We start from the raw sequence: 18,678 nt of genomic DNA on the forward strand, positions 1-18,678 counted from the left end.
CGGTGTGCAGCGCAGTAATTAAGGAAGAAAATATATACGTATATATATATACACATCAAGTTGCAGTACAGGCGACATGCGCCTCTGCTGCGTCGCAGCAGCAGCAGCAGCGACTCGTTGTCGAATCATATCAAATATAAATACGGGGTCATCCGAGGGCTGATTATGACCGCAACAAGAAGTCTATCTTGAAAGGCTTTGTGTGCGGTATATACACGCGCAAACCACTGCTTGCGGCTGGGAGCATTGTTGCCTCGTGTGTCTGTGTGCAAGCGTGTGTATATATAGACGAAGAAGAAGAAGAAGAAGCGCTGGGACCAGAGCTACACACACCGACAAGAACATGGCCGAGAAAGGAACGTACCGAAGCCCCGAGGGCGGAAACCGAACTTGGGAATACTTGGCAACGTTTGCTTGTAAGCTTTTCTTCGGCTATGTTTACTTTTTTTTCCCCCCGCATCCGCCCGTTCGTCCTCTCCCGCATTCTTCCTCCATTATATATAGGTAATAAATGCAAAAACACGTCCGCTTTGTACAACAAAAAAAAGAAGCAAGGAAAAATGTATGCGTCTGCGGTGGTACTGGTACACACTTATTCAATATAGCGGTATAAAGCACCGACGACAATACGCGATATCCATTGAAAAAATCATATTATAATAGACGCGTTCTCCGATCTCGGCGTCAATTTTTCTTACTTTTTCTTTCGCGCGCGCGCGAGCAACGGAAAAGGATTTAAACGAAGCTATTACATATTGAAGGAAAACGAGTTGCGCTTGCAGCAGTGCTTGCAAGCCTTTGCTGCGAGCTTTAATATATAATCCAACGCGGTGAGAGCTGCTTGCTACGTGTGGTTCATATTGTTAAAGGCTCGGAGTTGAGAGAGAGGGAGCAATTCGCATATTGAATGAGGCTGTATAATTAGCCGCGCAAATGGACTTTTATCCGGCCTGGAAACGGCTACGGCGGCTGTGGCTGTGAGAAAATCGATTATCGATTCGGCGCTCTCTATATACCGGAGAATGAGCGAGCTAGAGAGAGAGAGAGAGCTTATTGCAGCTGCAGCGCAGCGTGCGGTATAAATTGTACAAAGTGCCGCCGTAGCTGCATAAAAATCATCGTCGTCGAATACTATACGTAATTTAGCGCATTTAAATATTAACAACGATACTTTATTCTGTTTTTTTTTTTCCAAGGCTCCTTCCTGATGTACTGCGTGGGCGCCGCTGGCGGCTGGAGCTCGCCCAACAGCGTCAAGCTCACCGGTCCGGACTCGCCTTTGAAGCTCAGCCAGGCCGAGCTCTCCACCCTGATGTCGCTCCTAGCTCTGGGCCAGACTCTGGTGCCGCCCGTGAATTTCCTCATAGTCGATCGGATCGGCCGGAAGAACACCATGATAGCCGCGGGTCTGCCTCTCTGCCTGTCCTGGCTCCTCATGATACTGTTCGCCGATAACCTTTGGGTAAATGAAAATAAAAGAAGATGGAAGATGGAAAAAAAAAATAAAATACGAACTTTTATATTTACTCGCGCATCGAGCTTTAAAGAGATACCGAGCGAGCTTTTTTGCCGCCTTGAGGGCACACGATGCTGCTTTTGCTCGCGAGCTTGCATTTTTTATCGATCTATCGAAACCATGTGTATGTGCTGTAGCAGGTGCTCATACACATTCTCATGCTTACATCTCTGCTGCTGCTTGCTTTATAGAGAGTTGAAACTTTTAGTTTTCTCTGTGTGTACAATACAGCTTTGGCTTTTACCTGGGAAATTGTGCAGCGTCAAATGGAATTTATTGCGAGCTTTTGATTCATAACAGCCTTACAAAACTTTTACTTATCGATTAACAAAGTTTCGCGTATACGCACGCGTTATTATGGTGCTTTGCGCTTGCAGAATCGTCGCGAGAACGAGATCGATATTAATGATAGAAAAGAAGAAGAAGTTGCTCCAAGGGTATATCTTATTACACTATGAAATCATCGCGTTTTGGCTTTTTAGAGATTTTCTAATTATACTTTAAAATATATATAAATACTCGTAAAGGGGGTTCGTTGAACGGGAACTACAATGAATCTTGAATACCTTCACGCTTTCACGAATACAAGCCAAAGGGAGACCGGAAGCGATTTAATTAAAATTGAAGGGGGTGCGTGCAGGTATAATAGAGATTCGATTTCTTTGACGAGACTATTTTGTTCTCGCCCCCGCGCGTTAAGATCGAGATGTAACAGCCCCTGTGTTGTCGTGCGCGCCGTTACGCTCTTTATATCGCTCTATCGTGTCTACCATCGCATCACATTTTCTAAACCTCTCTCTGTGTATATGAGTTACTATAGGATATTCTCGCATGCAAAGAGCTTGTCCTGCTTTTTCTTTTTTTTTTTTTTACACACCGCGTCCTTCGGAGCATAGCAAAAACTTGTACTTCATATAGATATAGATCTGCTTCTGCTACGCGCGCGCCTTTGTTTTCTTTGGCTTTCTCTCTATGTGACATTCCCTCGCGCCGGGTACACACACATGCAGCCAGCCGTGCAAGCTCGAGCATACTACTGCTGCTGAAGCTTTAAAGCTCGCTCGCGCGCAGGGGGTAGTTTTCCTTTTAAAAAGGACCCGACGATTTGTGCTCCCGCGAATTCTCATTTTGGAGAATCTGAAAATAAATATCTACGGGTCACGTTTCTGGAATTTACGTTATATCGCAAGGGAGAGTAGAGAGAGAGAGACGATCCGAGCTTCTTCATTATATACTAAATCCTGAAGAATTTTCTGCTTGGTATGAGTTATTTCCTCTCCCCTCTCTCGCGCTCTTTTCTTCTCTCTCTCTTGTCCTCCGTTAAACTTTCTTTTTTTTCGCGCTCTCTCTCTTTCTCACTGGCACACGCGCACGGATTTTCTTCTTCTCCTCCTCTTCCTCCTCTTCTTTTTTTCGTTTATAACGAACGAAAAATTTATACAAAGCCGCTTTTTTCTTACGCTCAAGTAGCTCGATATATAGACAAAAAAAAGGAAGAGTAAAGAGCGAGCGCGAGAGAAATAATTCAGTGAGATTTTTCTATTATTCCCTTTTTGATGCTGCTGCTGCTGCTGCTGCTACGAGATCATACAGCAGACTAGCTAGCTAGCTGGCTCATCTTTTGCGAGTGCGAAAAGTGAACTCTGATTTAGTAATGCTGTATCGTGCATATTTAACGCTCATTTTCAACTCGTTTAATATTACAATTCTGTAAAATCTATATTCCTTGCTTGCTTCGGGTTTTTTTTTCTCTTGCTTCTTACCTCGCAGCAGCCCCTAGTCACGCTATAGAAATTTGTACAAGCAAAAATTTCATTAATCACCCACCTGCGAGCGGGGTATAGAGTGGCTCGTCGTTGCGCTGATTAATGAATTTATTCCGTATAACGCAATATAATAATAACGTTTCAAAAAGGTGATTGAAAAATCACGGCGTTTGGTAGATTAATTTTTTGTTTGATCATTATGTTCTCGAGGGTCGCATAGAAAATACCTGCGAGTGTGTATGTGTGTAAGGAAAAGCGATTATCGAATGTAAATCGATATTTGTCCTTTACAACGTGTATCAAAGTACAAAATTACGTAGGAGCAAAGGGAGGAGTAAAGATATGGAGTGAATGAAAGTGTGTACATAGGACGTGGAGGCAGCAGAAATGTATGCCCTCGGATCGATACTCTTGATTACGGCAAGACAGTTAAATAGGAGAGCTTTGGGGCAGTGCAACGCAGCGAGTGGCTTAAACACTATATATCTTGGATGTTCCTTATTTCTCAACATGCTTAGAACCTTGCTACGGTGTTTTTAAAGATTAAAGATCCGATGATAATAATAAAATTTCTGGGAAAAATTCAAGTTGATAAACCCTATTTGGACAATTTGGACATTCCAATATTTCACGATAGATTGTTTTTTTTCACTGTGAACACATTTATTTTACACGATCATTTTAGTATATTTTGTAACAAGTGCGCGAAGCAGTTGACTCACCCAGGAGTTGTTTTCACCCGAGCATAGCGAGGGTGCAAAGACTCCTGGGTGAGTCAACTGCTTCGCGCACTTGTTACAAAATATACTATAGTCGCAAATATATTCATTAAATAAAAATAACGATTACAATTTTGTATTCAATATTCAGGAGTCCGCTCGTTGTCGAAAGTTTTTTTCGCCTCAAATCCACTCATTGTGTCGTACTTACTCACATCTATCCTTACAAAGTGTCCAGGACAGCGGGTTATTTTTAATTTTAATTTCTCGTACAAATGATCCATTTTCACCTTCTTTTTCATCTCTCAAAACAATGACCGTCTTCATCTCGCCCCCAACAGATCCTGTACCTTACGCGATTCTTGGCCGGCATGTCTCAGGGCATCAGCTACTGCGTCTGCCCGATGTACATAGGCGAGATCGCCTCCACGAGTGCCCGCGGCGTCGCCAATGTCCTCCTCATCATAATGCAGAATCTCGGCATGCTCCAGTCCTTCGTCATCATTCCCCTGCTCAGCGGCTCGGCCAACGCCTGGATCAATCTCGGCCTCGTGGCCGTCTATCTGCTTGCCTTCTCCCTCATGCCCGACTCCCCTTACTACCTGCTGATGCGAGGTCGGGCGGACGAGGCCGAGGCTGCCCTGGAGAAGCTGCAGGGCAAGCTGGACGTCGAGGACGAGCTGCAAGAGATTCAGGCCGCTGTGAGGGAGGCCGATCTGCTGAAGAAGACCAAGACGCCGATGTGGAAGCTGCTGTCTACCCGGGCCAGTGTCAAGGCCATCTGTATTCTCGCCCTGTTCTCCTCGACCTATCATCTGTGCGGCTACTCGGCCATCATGGCCTACGGCCAGAGGATATTCAGCAAGCTCGAGTTCAAGCTCGCCGGCCAGGAGCTCAGCGACTACACCATCAACATCGCCAACGGCGTCGTGCAGCTGATCTCGGTGCTGCTCACGACTCTGCTGGTCGACCGCTGGGGACGCAAGCCCCTCGTCGCCTTCTCCGGCGGACTCGCCGGCGCCTGCAATCTCACCATCGGTGTCTACTTCTACCTCCAGGAGTACCTACATCTCGACGTCTCGGCCTACTCATTCATCCCCGTGGTGGCCATCTTCCTCACCGTGTTCGCCTTCAACATCGGCTTGCTCACCGTCCAGGGCGTCATGATATCCGAGCTGTTCGCACCGCAGATCAAGGCCATCGGCGTGTGCATAGCGACGACCAACGGCGGCCTGCTCTGCTCGATCGGAGTCAAGATGTACCTGATGGTCGCCGAGACTTTCGGATACGGGCACACCGTACCGTTTCTCGGGGCGTGCGGCCTCGTCTGGTTCATAACGGCGCTGCTGCTGCGACTGGCGCCCGAGACCAAGGGCAAGAGTCTACTGGAGATACAGAGGGACCTCGTCAAGTCGTAACCCCGCATTGCGAATGAATAAAAAATAAAGATTTTGAATTATAATAAGCAATCGATGTGATCGATGTAAGAATGAGATTTTTATAGCGCAATTAATCTGATAACGTTCACTGTGTACTTTTTTCAACCTACCAATAATCATCTATTTATTTTTTTTGATTTCAAACATCTTTAGCGACGTTCGATGGGATATTAGTGCCTATATATAGCGTTTCTGCTGCCGACTGAGACTTGCCGCGCGTACATCTCTTTCTCTCTCTCGCACTCGTGCGCGAGCGCGCGCGTACGACTGTGTTTACGTATTTTCAATAATATTTTTAACTCGCTCTCTGCTATTATAACAAAATGAAATTTAATAAATAAAATTCATCTTCCATGGAATATAATACGTAAGAAAATGTAAAAGAATGTAAAAAAAGTTAATTCAACGTTTCGCCTATCGTAATAATGTCGTCAACGGCTTTGTACGTATCCAAAAACTTTCTAAATTTCCTACCACATCTCCCCCCCCCCCCCCCCCCCCCCCCCCCCCNCCCCCCCACCGAGGAAGCTTATACACTTCTTCTCTCCTTGGCTCTGGAAGACAGAAAAATTAGATACAGCCTCAATGTGTTTGAATCTCTCGACCGAGCAACACGTCGAAAGTAAAAGTCATCGTCTTTGTTTGAACGGATCTTTCTCGACCGAGCATCACGTGTCAATTTCAATATTTGGTGTACTAACTCGAACAAGGTAAGCTCGAAATAAATTTACATCTTACGTACAGTATTAATTTCTCAAAAACTATGTCTAAAACGGTTAGGGGTAAAGTGGAAAAAAATCGAGCACGTGGTGATTTGTAACGACTGCTATAAAATATCTACAATAAAAGGACACATCTTAATGAAATTTCGTATGTACATTTCACTAGCCCTATGCTATTGAAATCGGAGATGGAGTCGGGCCTAACAAAAAATAACTAATTAATACGTTGGCAGTAGAACGTAAAACAGTAGAACGTAGACAGTAGACAGTAGAAAGAGTTTTAATACGAGAGGTTGTATACCTATATATTTAAAACATAGCTGTCAATGATCCGAGTGCTCTACGTATTTGCTATACCCATCTCAGATACCAATATAAAATTTTTTTTGTAATTTTTTGTAGCCTCGTGTTGTGTCGAAATGGTTTTTTCTAATCTTATCAAGCGTTTGTAAAGTAAGCGAAACTACATATTCTAAACTTACCAAAATTTTCAAAATAAGTTCATGATTTCTTTCTCTATTAGAATTGTTTTTATAAAAATATTTTACAGAACAAAAAGAGCTTAGAATGAATTAGCATTACTAATTTCCAACAATTTGCGAATTCTCGGATATGAACACTTATTTCATTTTATTTTTCATTGTTTAACACGGATCGTCGCGTCATGTGGTAAAATAAGCTCCGCCTCTATAACTCGCTCCCATCTCCTATATGGAACTAATCAAAGTACACAATATATACAATTAAATAAAAACTATATAAGCGTTCTGATTGGTAGATAGACTGGTGCTGTGGAATATATATATATACAACTTTCGACATTTTTAAAATCTGGACGGTGACGTAGCCCCACCTACATAATCATTTTTCAATAGTTACAGATATGTGATTGAAAAATTGAAAATTATGAAATCTTTATGAATCAATAGAACAGTTACAAAATATTTGACTTATATCGTTTTTAATTTTGTTACAGATGACAACAACCATTCGATTCAAAAGTTCCAACGGACAAATCGTTGACGTGCCGATAGGAATCGCTAAGCGTTCACTATTAGTACAAACAGAGATCCAAAATGTAAGAGAGGACGAAACCTTCGATGCCACTATTCCTCTACCCAATGTTAGACCTGAAACTTTAGAAAAGGTTATTGAATTCGCTACTCATCATAAAGATGATCCAATTATAACAAATGACGACGATGCCGTGGAAATGACGGATTGGGATAAAGAATTTTTGAAGGTATTTGAACAATATTAACTTTGAATATTCTTATTGTTGGAATATAAGTTGGAAATTTGAACTTTAAATTCACATTTAAAATCTAGTGAGTAAAAATGATATTTATAATGTTTCAGGTTCCAGCGAAAGAACTGACGGACCTTATCAGAGCAGCCGAGGATTTAGAGATGAGAGATTTGTTATTATACGCATGTCGGGTATTATCAGAGAATCTTAGCGGAAAATCTGTATCAGAACTTAAGGAATATTTTAAGTGTTAAAGCATAAAAGTTCTGCTTTTTTTAAATTACTTTACAATTACGTTAAAAAGAATAATTTACGATGTTCGGATAAATAAATTACTGTATTACTAGTAAACGATTAAACAATAAAGTTTTTTTCAATAATTTTTATTGGTGCGCTCAAATACTATTGAAAACTCAATATTTATAATACGTTATTTTTGTTTTAAATCTTTTATAAACGCCATGTAGTACCATATTAAAATATTTACATACTTAATTGGATGATTGACTGCTGCGTGTGTGGACCAGTGGCCCTTCGAGCTGAGATACAATTTACCATTGCCACATTCTTTTTTTTATCTTCTTAAATTGAAAAATTCATAATTAATTCATCAAAAATTAAGGTTTATGTTCATCATCGTGAGAAATGCGCCTAGGACCATTTTTATTTAAATCTAAGTATTGAATTCTAAAACCATACGTAATAATTATCATCCACACTCGATCACATTATCGAGAACTTTAAAATTCGCGCTCAACGCCATCAAAAAGATTTATCAATCATGTTTAAAATTCTAGATAAATACAGCAGTGGTCTTATTGAATTTTATTTCTAATGTCACTCGTTTTATGCCATTATGACTTGTACTGGAGTTAATTCAGAAATTATTTCTTCGTATGAAAGTTTCCCCGCGTATATCACACATATGTGTAAGAAAATTGTGCGCGGGGATAAATGATTATCATTACTAGTCCAGTCAAATTAGTTTTGAACGTGAAAAAATTCGCAACCAGCGTTTCTCACCGGGATTCGTTAGGATTCGATGGTAGGAATGAAGTAATAACAAATGCCACAGTTGAGTCGCTTGGAATTTCAACAATTAGGCCCTTTGAAATTAGGAAAATCGGTTTTTCGGCTACAGATTGAAAACCGTACATTTTATGAAAAAAAGTTTCAAACAAAAGTTGTAGGTCCTTGCAAGACCTTCAATTTGACATATATAACATTGGAAATCGGTTCATTTGATTATTAAAAACGCCTCAATTGTCAATAACAACAACAGGGACTTACAGACATCGCAAGAATATCTAAATGGGCTCAAATCAAAGATAATTAATTCTATTTTTGTAAAATAACATATTTTTATCATAAATTACAAAATAAGAAGTAATTATCTTTGATTTGAGCCCATTTAGATATTCTTGCGATGTCTGTAAGTCCCTGTTGTTGTTATTGACAATTGAGGCGTTTTTAATAATCAAATGAACCGATTTCCAATGTTATATATGTCAAATTGAAGGTCTTGCAAGGACCTACAACTTTTGTTTGAAACTTTTTTTCATAAAATGTACGGTTTTCAATCTGTAGCCGAAAAACCGATTTTCCTAATTTCAAAGGGCCTAATTGTTGAAATTCCAAGCGACTCAACTGTGGCATTTGTTATTACTTCATTCCTACCATCGAACCCTAACGAATCCCGGTGAGAAACGCCGGTTGCGAATTTTTTCACTTTTAACATAGAGTCAGATCTAACTGGACTGGACTATACAACTGCGGTGTAGTTTGCGAGTGACTTTATACATCGGAGCTCAACACAGAGGGCACTCGCCGAAAAGTTATCGCAGTCGCAGGGTCGACTCGCTAACATTACTGCAGCGTTGGGAAGAGGACGTCTACACGAGTCCGCTAAACTGATTTCTTTTTCTTTGTAGACTCTACACGAGTCTGCTAGGCTGATTTCTTTATCGGCTTGGTCAGCGTAGCCAACCTCACAATTTAAAACCCTAATGTTTCATTTACTATATCCTAATAAAAAATAAAATTCACGCGTTTTATTTGTTTTAAATTATTAATTCAGACATATAATTAGTGCATGTTCATTTATGTCTTTCTGTTTATAAATTATTAAATAAACATCTTCAGTTTTTTTTTTGTACTCTGTTATTCATACAAATTTTTTTTACATTCATATCGTCCGGATGATACCATACATTATAAACTTGCAAATAAGTGATGCTCCGTGTAAATAAATTACCATGGTGACATATGAATGCTCCTAATTTGTATTATTTATAAAATAAATGGGGAACATCGTTTGGACGCCTAAAAAATGAAACATTTATGTTTGTGAGTTATAACAAATAACGTGCGAAGTGCAGATATAAAAATATTAGTCTGAGTAAAGAATTAGATGAGATTCTTTATTGAAATTTTTGACTTTGTCTTGAAAACCCATCAGATCCTTTACTCGATCTATTCACAGAATACTTCAAATTCTTAATGATTAAAAATAATTATACTTGATGTAAGAAATTTAAATCGATCTCATCAGGAGTATCTCTTGTGGATCCTATTTTATTACACTCTGATGAAAACTTTTTAAAACTGAAATCATGAATTTCGGAAATTTTTTTACACAATTAAAAACGTTGTGTTTATATAGTGTTTCATAAACATTTTCCCCAAACCGGTCTCTAGATATTAAATTTGAATATCCAAAGAACTTCAAATTGTCATTATGTACGTCATCGAAATGTTATATAACTTATGACATCACTTTAAAAACTATTAGCGCAAGTCTAACGCAGACATACCATCATTAATAGTTAACGAACAATATATAGTCAACAAAGAACTCGTATAATATCGTACTATTTTTAATACTCGTATACATTTTTTACAATGTTAATATGGTAGAAATTATATGAACATTTTTTAAAATACATGTAGTTGTGTAATTTGCTACGGTTCAAATTACAAGGTTGGCTATGCTGACCATGTCGATAAAGAAATCAGTTTAGCGGACTCGTGTAGAAGTCCTCTTCCCAACGCTGCATTACTGAGCTAGTGTTTAGTGGTTAAAAATTAAAAGTATTACTGAATATTGTTAAATTAGTATTACTGAATAGTGTTTAGTCGCTAGCGAGGAATTGCTCAGTGAGAGTGTTTACAAATTGTCGAAATCGAGGTTGAGTCTTGGCTGCTATAAGTACATAACCTCAAATATTCTCTTAGTGTGTATCGTACAAATTTCATGATCAACCGAATGATGGAAAGCTGCGAGAATGTAATTAGGTCTAACATTTTTTGCACATGCCATAATATTTTAAGCGATCGCTTCATCAAACTTTACTATTATTTAGGGTCTACGACCCTATTATTAGGGTCGTAAAGTTAATAATAGTAAAGTTATAGTATTTAGGGTCTACAACCCTAATATTTAGGGTCTACGACCCTAATAATAGTAAAGATTGAGAATGAAGGAAGAGCCGAATGCTTGTCCGGAGGCAGGCAACGATTATGTTTTCGATTCGGTGATCTCAGGTGAAGACAAGAAATTTGAAACATTACAGTTTGGTAAATCACCAGTAAGTTCAATGATGTGAATTATATCATGTTCTCTACTATCCAAAACTGTTACGTTATTTTAATTTCAGGCAAATCATATGAATGAGGTTATGTCATTACCGGAAAAGTTAGACGAAAAAATTTTCATAGATTTTCAGTGCAAAAATGTTAAACCTGAATCGTGGTCAGCCATCGGCAAAACTGAGAATCAAAATTGTTCTTCTATTGTAAAGGTAGAAAACGAAATTCAGACAAATTACTTGAATAAAAAAAGTCTAATAATTTTGATAAGGAAAGAATTCAATTATGATAATAATAGCCGATTTCAAGAAAAGTGCCAATTGAAGCTTGTTGAATCCGAGAAAGTAAAAATATTTGATAAAAAAACTCAAACCTAAGTTTGAAATAAGTGCAATTTGAGTCGAAAAACGTATCAACAAAAAGAATTATATGAATGTGACATTTGTCGAAAATTATTTGGAAACAAAGGTCACCTGAAAGTTCATATCATTACAATACATAATTGGAGTAAACCTTTCAAATGTGTCACAAATCGTATGGACGAAGAAGTCATCTTCATACTCACAGAAATGGAGTACACGATCGAAGCAAATGGTTTGAGTGTGACATTTGTCGCAAATCATTTGGATACAAAAATACACTCAAAAATCACATAAATGCAGTACATAATCGTAGAAAACCCTTTGAATGTGACATTTGTCATAAATCATTTGGATATCAGCGTACATTAAAAGGTCATATAAACGTAGTACATTTTAGAAGCAAACCCTTGGAATGTGACATTTGTCACAAATCAATTGGACGAAAAGGTACCCTCAACATTCACATAAATGCAGTACATGAGCATAGCAAACCCTTCGCGTGCGACACGTGCCACAAATTATTTAACCTCAAGAGTACCCTTAAAACTCATATAATGACAGTGCTTGATCGCAGCAATACCTTCGAATGTGAGATTTGTCATAAATCATTTGGATACAAGAATAGACTCATAAAACACATTGCGAAAGTACATTATCAAAGCAAACCTTTAGAGTGTGAAACTTGTCACAAATCGTTTGGAGAAAAAGGTGGCCTCAATGGACATATGAATACAGTACATAATCGTAGTAAACCCTTTGAATGTAACGTTTGTCAAAAAGCATTTGGATATCAGAATGATCTTAAAAGGCACAAAATAGAAATACACAATTTTAGCAAATTCTAGGAGCGTGAGATTTGTTCCAAAACATATGGACGCAATGAAGACTTATTCAGTCACGTGAGGGGTGCACAAAATTGTTCACGTAAATATCCTCTTGTTTTATGCAGAGCAATTATGTATTTCAAACCGGTATTAATTTTGTTGTGACTGCCAAAAACGGTTTAATCACTTGTTTTACATAAATAAAAATATCAACAATATTTTCTTAATACCTACTTCTTATATCTGTATTCTAATAAAAATAAATCTTTGTTTTGAAGCAAGAATCATTCTTCATTTTCGCACGCTGATCCCTTCAACTGATTTCCATATTTATACGAGAATTCAACATCATTAAATGTCGATTAAAAATTTTTGCAAGTAGTGACGATTCAGCTCATCTGATGAAAAGTATGTCGCATGTCTAACGGTGGAAATATATTATTTTGTAATAATCGATTCAGTCCGATCAATTACGTAACGTAAGTATATACTTGCGCCGCGAAATCCAACGACTGATTGCAATACGTTTACGATCAGACAATAATTTTTTTAAGGGAGGATTCATCTAAACGTAACAAAAATCAGATCATCTTCAGAATCAAATTAAAAACGTATCAAATTACTGACATTTCATCAGAATATCGAATCATAATTGTTGCACGATAATTCATTTCGAACGACAATTAATCAAAGCTTTATTATAAACTACTGAAACACACATAGATAGTAGCACATAGTAACCTCCTCTGGCTCCAATTCCATCGCTCCGTATTATATCCCTGCGCTCAAACCCTTGCCTGACACATACACAGTCGAGCTCGGCTATATATCGATCGAAACATTTTTAAAAAAGTTTTTTCAGTTCAGCCCGGCTATAGATGCGTGATATTCTTCCGGCTAATATCCGCCGTCCTCGCCCAAGCGCTAGACTAGTTCTCTCTGCGGCTGCTGCGGGAGAGGACGGGACGGTGTGACAATTTCCAATCTGCTCGCGGAAATAGCGTATATATATACGCGAGCGCGTCGAAGCGATGCAGTGCTGCAGCAGCGAGCTATAATATTTCGCGCAACCGCACACTTACTCACAAACAATCGCGTTCTGGCTTGCACGCACACACACACACCGACGCTCGCGTACATTATCTACGAGAGCTTCTCTCTCGATGAGAACGTCTAGCTAGCTAACGTCCTCTCTCTCTCTCTCTCTCTCTCTCTCATTGAGGCGCGTCTCAGACGGATATGAGATTCCTCTCTGCGTTTCGAGCAAAATGTTATGTACTTTACGCGTCGGGGGGAATTATTTAGCCGTCGTATGTATACAGTGCTTATCGCGTCGCTTGTGATAATCGAAGTATTGTTTGTGTCGATATTTTTTTATCTCGCGATCCTTTTGGCGAAGAATGAATTAATAATTTATAATGAGGGATTGTCTTGAATTGAAGTATAGAGGAATGAGGTTTCTGTAGTATTAAAGCAAGGATGATCCGGAAATCGTTCTTTTTACAATTTTAATGTATTGATATAAAGAAGGAAAACCGTAAATTTCAATAATATATTTGAATTTATTCACAATAAACAGTTAGTATCTGTTTTTTAAAAAAAAAAGTGAATTCATTTGTTTCATTCTTTTTTTGAACAAGTGAGAGTATTACATATAAAATGAGAAACTATTTATTTCTTCATTAGTCTATTGAAATTAGATTAGAGTGTAGTCTGCTACAAATTCATAAGATCGCCCATAGGGGCTTGGTAGACTCAATTCATTTATTACGTCGTATAATGTTAGTGATGAGCCATATTAATATGAGCTATGAGACTTCTTTTTCGTCCGAATGCCTTTCCGCACGTGTTGCAAGCATAAATGGTAGGCGACGATTCGACGCGCTTACTAAGATTATTTCGATGACTGCTTATTTTTGCTCATGAATCAAAGGTGCGAGTGTTACTTTTATGCTTGGCATTGATGTGGATTTTGAGATTACTCTTACTTGCGAATGTCTTTCCGCACAAATCGCATGCGTGCGTGATTTTATAATGCACCATATCCATGTGGACTTTGAGATTTCTCTTAGTTGAGAGTTTCTTTCCGCAAAAATTGCATGCATGAGTGATTTTATAATGCACCATATCCATGTGGACTTTGAGATTTCTCTTAGTTGAGAATTTTTTTCCGCAAAAATTGCATGCAAGAGTGATTTTATGATGCACCTTATCGATGTGGCTTTTGAGAGTACGCTTATTTGCGAATTTTCTTTTACATATGTCACATGGATGAGTGATGTGATTATGTACCGAGTTCATGTGGATTTTGAGATAACCTTTCTGTTTAAAGGCTTTTCCGCATCCTTCGCACTTATATTTAGTACCATTATGCACCGAGTCGATGTGGATTTTGAGGTGAGCTTTCTGTGTAAATGATTTTTCGCAATCATCGCATGTATGTTTCGTACCATTATGCATTGAGTTGACGTGGGTTTTGAGATTGCCCTTTGTTGAAAATTTCTTCCCACACGAGTCACACATGTGACCTCTATCACTGTGTTCCTTATCAACTGGACTTCTTTTTTCATTTTGTGCTCTGAGTTCACAGTCGGAATATAATTTTGTTGTTTCATCACTAAAACATTCCTTTTTTACAGGAGTTTCTGTTTTAATTGTGGGTTGAGTTTTATAATCTTCGCTGTATTTCATATTCCGTAAGTAATTTTTAGAATAATCATCCGTCTTCCTAACTGGCAATAAATTAATGTCAGGTTTGACATCTTGACATTCGACAACTATTTCTATATTTTCATCGAGTTCATTTTCTCGATTTTCGTCATATTCTTAAAACTTTTGGGTCTAAAATAATATTAAAGTGTATTCGTAAATTTTCGTTCAAATATCGACCAAGATATTCGCTTATAATTATCGGCACTTACTGTATTTCCTTGTAAAAACGTCAAGTGTTAAAAATGTTTAGTATCGGATGTGTTGTCGATAGTTTTATAATCATCTCCGGTAAACGACATATCACAAGGCTCGTTTTTAACTCTGTAATATTTAATTACGATTGAGTATTTTAATATGACATTTCATTCAAAAAAAAAGTTTACCTGATAGCGCCACTGAATAAGCCACAGGAGTCCATGTTTCTGACTTGGAATATTTCGAACGACTGATCATTGGGTCTTACATGAAAGTAGGTAATTTCAGTCTAATAATATTTACAAATCATAGTACAATATTCTGACAAACAAATGTAAATAAACCAAAACTAAGTCAGAATATGTTATTTATGGTATTTAATTGTTGTTCTAACTAGCAAACAATAAGTATTTTTCCATGAATGATATTTTATTCCAGAGAATGAAAAAATTGAAGAAAAATTATTCTACAGTGCATTGGCAAGGAAATAATTCGTAAAATTATCTTTTGTACAACTAACATGTAAGGAATAATTTATTTCATCTTACAACATTATAAAAGTGAATGGAACAAATTTTCGGTACTTAGAAAATTGAATTATACAACGATTTATCGCAGATGAATTTTTAAATGTTTCTTAATCGATTGAGATACAAGATAGATAATTCATATAACACTTTATGTAATATTGTCAACACTTAAATACTAGATATTTTATTCAGTCGCGAAAGAAGTCTCAATTAAACCATAAAGTTGGCTTTGAACAAAGGCCTCTGGAGAAGCATTTCGTGGTCAATGAAATTAAAGGGTAATTACGGTGAGCTCCCTTCAACGCTCTAACGAAGATTGATACGAGCTACTAGAAGAGGTGCAAAATTAATCTTTTTCTTTTTTTTAAATTTCCAAGTGTATGAGAGGTACATCTTGACGTAGAGTGCAAGAGTTTTAGCTAGCTCTCTTTTGAATAATTCGCAAATCGTACGTTTGTCAAACAAGCTCTTTAAATATTAAAGAAGACCCGACATTAAAATTTAAATGCTTCAGTAAGAAACAAATTATTTTCTCGGCATTTTTTCTTTACCACTAGATGGTGAGCACTCTTTGTCTATAAATCTGCAAGTGTCGAAATGAAGAAATTAATACAAGTCAAACCATGGTTTTAAAAACAATACTCAATTTTCTTTGTTACTTTGGCGCTTTAAATAAGATAACATATCACTTTGAGCCTTCGCCACTAGATGGCGAGTACCCTGTATTTGTAAATCTGCAAGTGGCAAAGTGAAAAAAAATGTATAAATCGAAATGATTTATGTGTTTCAATGCAATGCAGTGTTTTATGAGTCGGATATGACCATGCATATGGAAAAATATCGAAGTTATTAATCATGGCATTTGTCTTTCTCCAAAAGCGACTTTTCAAGCCATCTTAATTGGCGTATCGACCAAAGTCTGCAAGTGCGCAAGTGAGCGTGTCATTATTCAGACGCGGGTGTAACGAGCTTAGCACTGTAATCAGCCGCACTCAAGTGTAGCGTCGTAAAACATTACTTGATCCGGGAGAAGGTTGCCGTTTTTACAAGCTACTTACAGCTTCACCTTGAATTTGATACTTCCCTGTTATCCTCCTCCTTCTCTCGCACACTTGTTCTACGTTATCGAGGGTAGTAGTAGTTCTTCGGGTTCAACGATCAGCGCAGCGGCGTGTCATCTTCAAGCAGCAGCCGTGTCTAGTCGAATCTTCCGGTCGACCGCTTCTAGTACCTACTACTACTATACGGTACACATCATCGTTGGCGCGGCGCGTGGCAGTTTTGACCTCGACTACTCTCGAGTAGTATATACAGGCAGCAGCATTTTATATCTCGTGGATTTACACCGCAACGAGCTCAACCACGAAAATCTGAATTTCTACTCGAGTTGATGATGGGGGAACGTCTGGCTTCACTCGGGCGCGCACCAACGACTCTCCGACGAGAGAGCGAGAGTAAGAGAGCTTATAGATACCCCCCCCCCCCCCCCCCNCCCCCCCCCCCCCGTACATAAAATCTTGGGCGAGCTTTTAGGTCGGTTCTTTGATGCTACTTGTGTGTGTTTGTGCAGTAGGGGGTCAAGGTCGCCATCGAAATTATATTGGCCCACTGAACTATCAACCGATCGACCGATATATTAAAGTAAGTCGACTGTACAATACTACCAGACTATATGGGTAGGTACACTCGATGGTGACGTCTACTTGGCTGGCAGCAAAGGTCGATGTTATATACGGCTGCGATATACGCGTTCGGACGTGCGTGGCGTATCGATGACGTAAAAATACCGCTAAACTGAATCTTTTGGCGCGTGCGATCACGCGTGACTTGAGCGAAAACGATATCAGCAAAGCGATCGTGATTCTCGTTTTCTTGTATTAGCTATATACCGTCGTTTTGTCCATCTTATATCAAGTTAAAAAAGCTACTCGACTACTCTATAATAATAATAATAATAATAATAATAATAATAATAATAATAATAATAACAACATATCGCCCGTTAAATTTCGAGAGCACTCAAATATAATAAGCATGTATATTTTTTCGGCTGCAGTGCACCCCCCAGTGCCATATAGCCGAGAGCCCAGAGGCTTATATGAAAAATGTTTCTCATGCGTACGTACATATAAGATACGGTTCCTGGCGCGCAGCACTGCATACACCTCGCACAGAGCGCCCAGGATAAAATTGTGCAAAATATATTCAGCGTTGGTGAAAATTCCCCGGGGTATAAGTTGCCGTTGCCGCCGCCGCTTGCCCGCGAGCATATCAAACATTTTATGCCGTTGCCACCAGTAAAACGCCGCGATAAATTTTTGACCTCTTCATCGAAGTAAAAGATTCTCTTCCTCGATAGCGCGTGGAGAGAGAGAGAAAAATTAGAATATCACCCGCCCGCGCGAGGAGCCGGAGAGTATAACGGCAATTTGATATTTGACTTTACTTATATTCGTATAAAAAAAAGTCAGAGAGAGAGAGAGAGAGAGAGAGAAGAAGTTTCGAAGCTCTCTATGTATGAATAGCATATAGAACTAGGTACGGTATATATAGATGCACATGCCAATGTCCAAGTGAACGTACGTGTGTGCGTGGGTGAGAGAGTACGAGCCGGGGCGAACTCATACCTTATGCATTCACTCGAGGTGTCAGAGAGAGAACGTGAGAGAGAGAGAGGGAAAATACAGGCATGCAGAGATGTGGTTACAACACACAGTAACGCGCGCGCCTGCATTAGAATAAGTCGGCTTGGAGGCCGGGCCGGCTATCTATGGGGGATCCTTTAGAAGAGAGAGAAAAGTGTATATAGATAGAGAGCGAGAGAGCTGCTGCTGCTACTACTGCACACGGAGAAGCGCACCAGGGCATTAGAGAAGGCCGTGGGGTGCCGTTAAAACAAGCTCCTGGAAAGACGGACGCGCGAAGCTATAGCTGCACACGATGTGAAACTATACGTATATATGTGCTGTAGAGGTGTATGCATACATCGTTTATCCGTATATATACGCGCGAGGTGCGCGGTGGTGTGGTATTCTTCGAAGCGAAGCTCAGTGGCT

The 18,678-nt window shown here is 38.9% G+C and overlaps 4 protein-coding genes across 4 annotated transcripts; 3 read left to right on the top strand and 1 right to left on the bottom strand.

Annotated features, from left to right (window-relative positions):
- Positions 1-343: 343 nt before the first annotated feature.
- On the top strand, positions 344-5,419 carry LOC106655264 (facilitated trehalose transporter Tret1-like). Its single transcript, XM_014375579.1, has 3 exons — positions 344-416; positions 1,197-1,462; positions 4,343-5,419. Exons 1-3 carry the CDS (start codon positions 344-346, stop codon positions 5,417-5,419), a joined length of 1,416 nt encoding a protein of 471 aa, XP_014231065.1.
- A 599-nt stretch (positions 5,420-6,018) lies between these two features.
- On the top strand, positions 6,019-7,797 carry LOC106655286 (S-phase kinase-associated protein 1-like). Its single transcript, XM_014375605.2, has 3 exons — positions 6,019-6,150; positions 7,139-7,405; positions 7,522-7,797. Exons 2-3 carry the CDS (start codon positions 7,139-7,141, stop codon positions 7,663-7,665), a joined length of 411 nt encoding a protein of 136 aa, XP_014231091.1. The 5' UTR covers positions 6,019-6,150; the 3' UTR covers positions 7,666-7,797.
- Positions 7,798-10,887: 3,090 nt separating this feature from the next.
- Positions 10,888-11,383, top strand: LOC106655265. The gene is made up of 2 exons (XM_023463414.1): positions 10,888-10,998; positions 11,068-11,383. The coding sequence occupies exons 1-2, from the start codon at positions 10,888-10,890 to the stop codon at positions 11,374-11,376; spliced, it is 420 nt and encodes a 139-aa protein (XP_023319182.1). The 3' UTR covers positions 11,377-11,383.
- Positions 11,384-13,857: 2,474 nt separating this feature from the next.
- Positions 13,858-15,335, bottom strand: LOC106655284 (gastrula zinc finger protein XlCGF49.1-like). The gene is made up of 3 exons (XM_014375604.2): positions 15,281-15,335; positions 15,107-15,218; positions 13,858-15,026 (listed from the first exon to the last, which is right to left on the bottom strand). Exon 3 carries the CDS (start codon positions 14,874-14,876, stop codon positions 14,106-14,108), a length of 771 nt encoding a protein of 256 aa, XP_014231090.2. The 5' UTR covers positions 14,877-15,026; positions 15,107-15,218; positions 15,281-15,335; the 3' UTR covers positions 13,858-14,105.
- Between the last annotated feature and the right edge of the window lie 3,343 nt (positions 15,336-18,678).

Source organism: Trichogramma pretiosum, unplaced genomic scaffold, assembly GCF_000599845.2.
Source record: "Trichogramma pretiosum strain Unisexual culture from Peru unplaced genomic scaffold, Tpre_2.0 scaffold91, whole genome shotgun sequence".
NCBI lineage: Eukaryota > Metazoa > Arthropoda > Insecta > Hymenoptera > Trichogrammatidae > Trichogramma > Trichogramma pretiosum.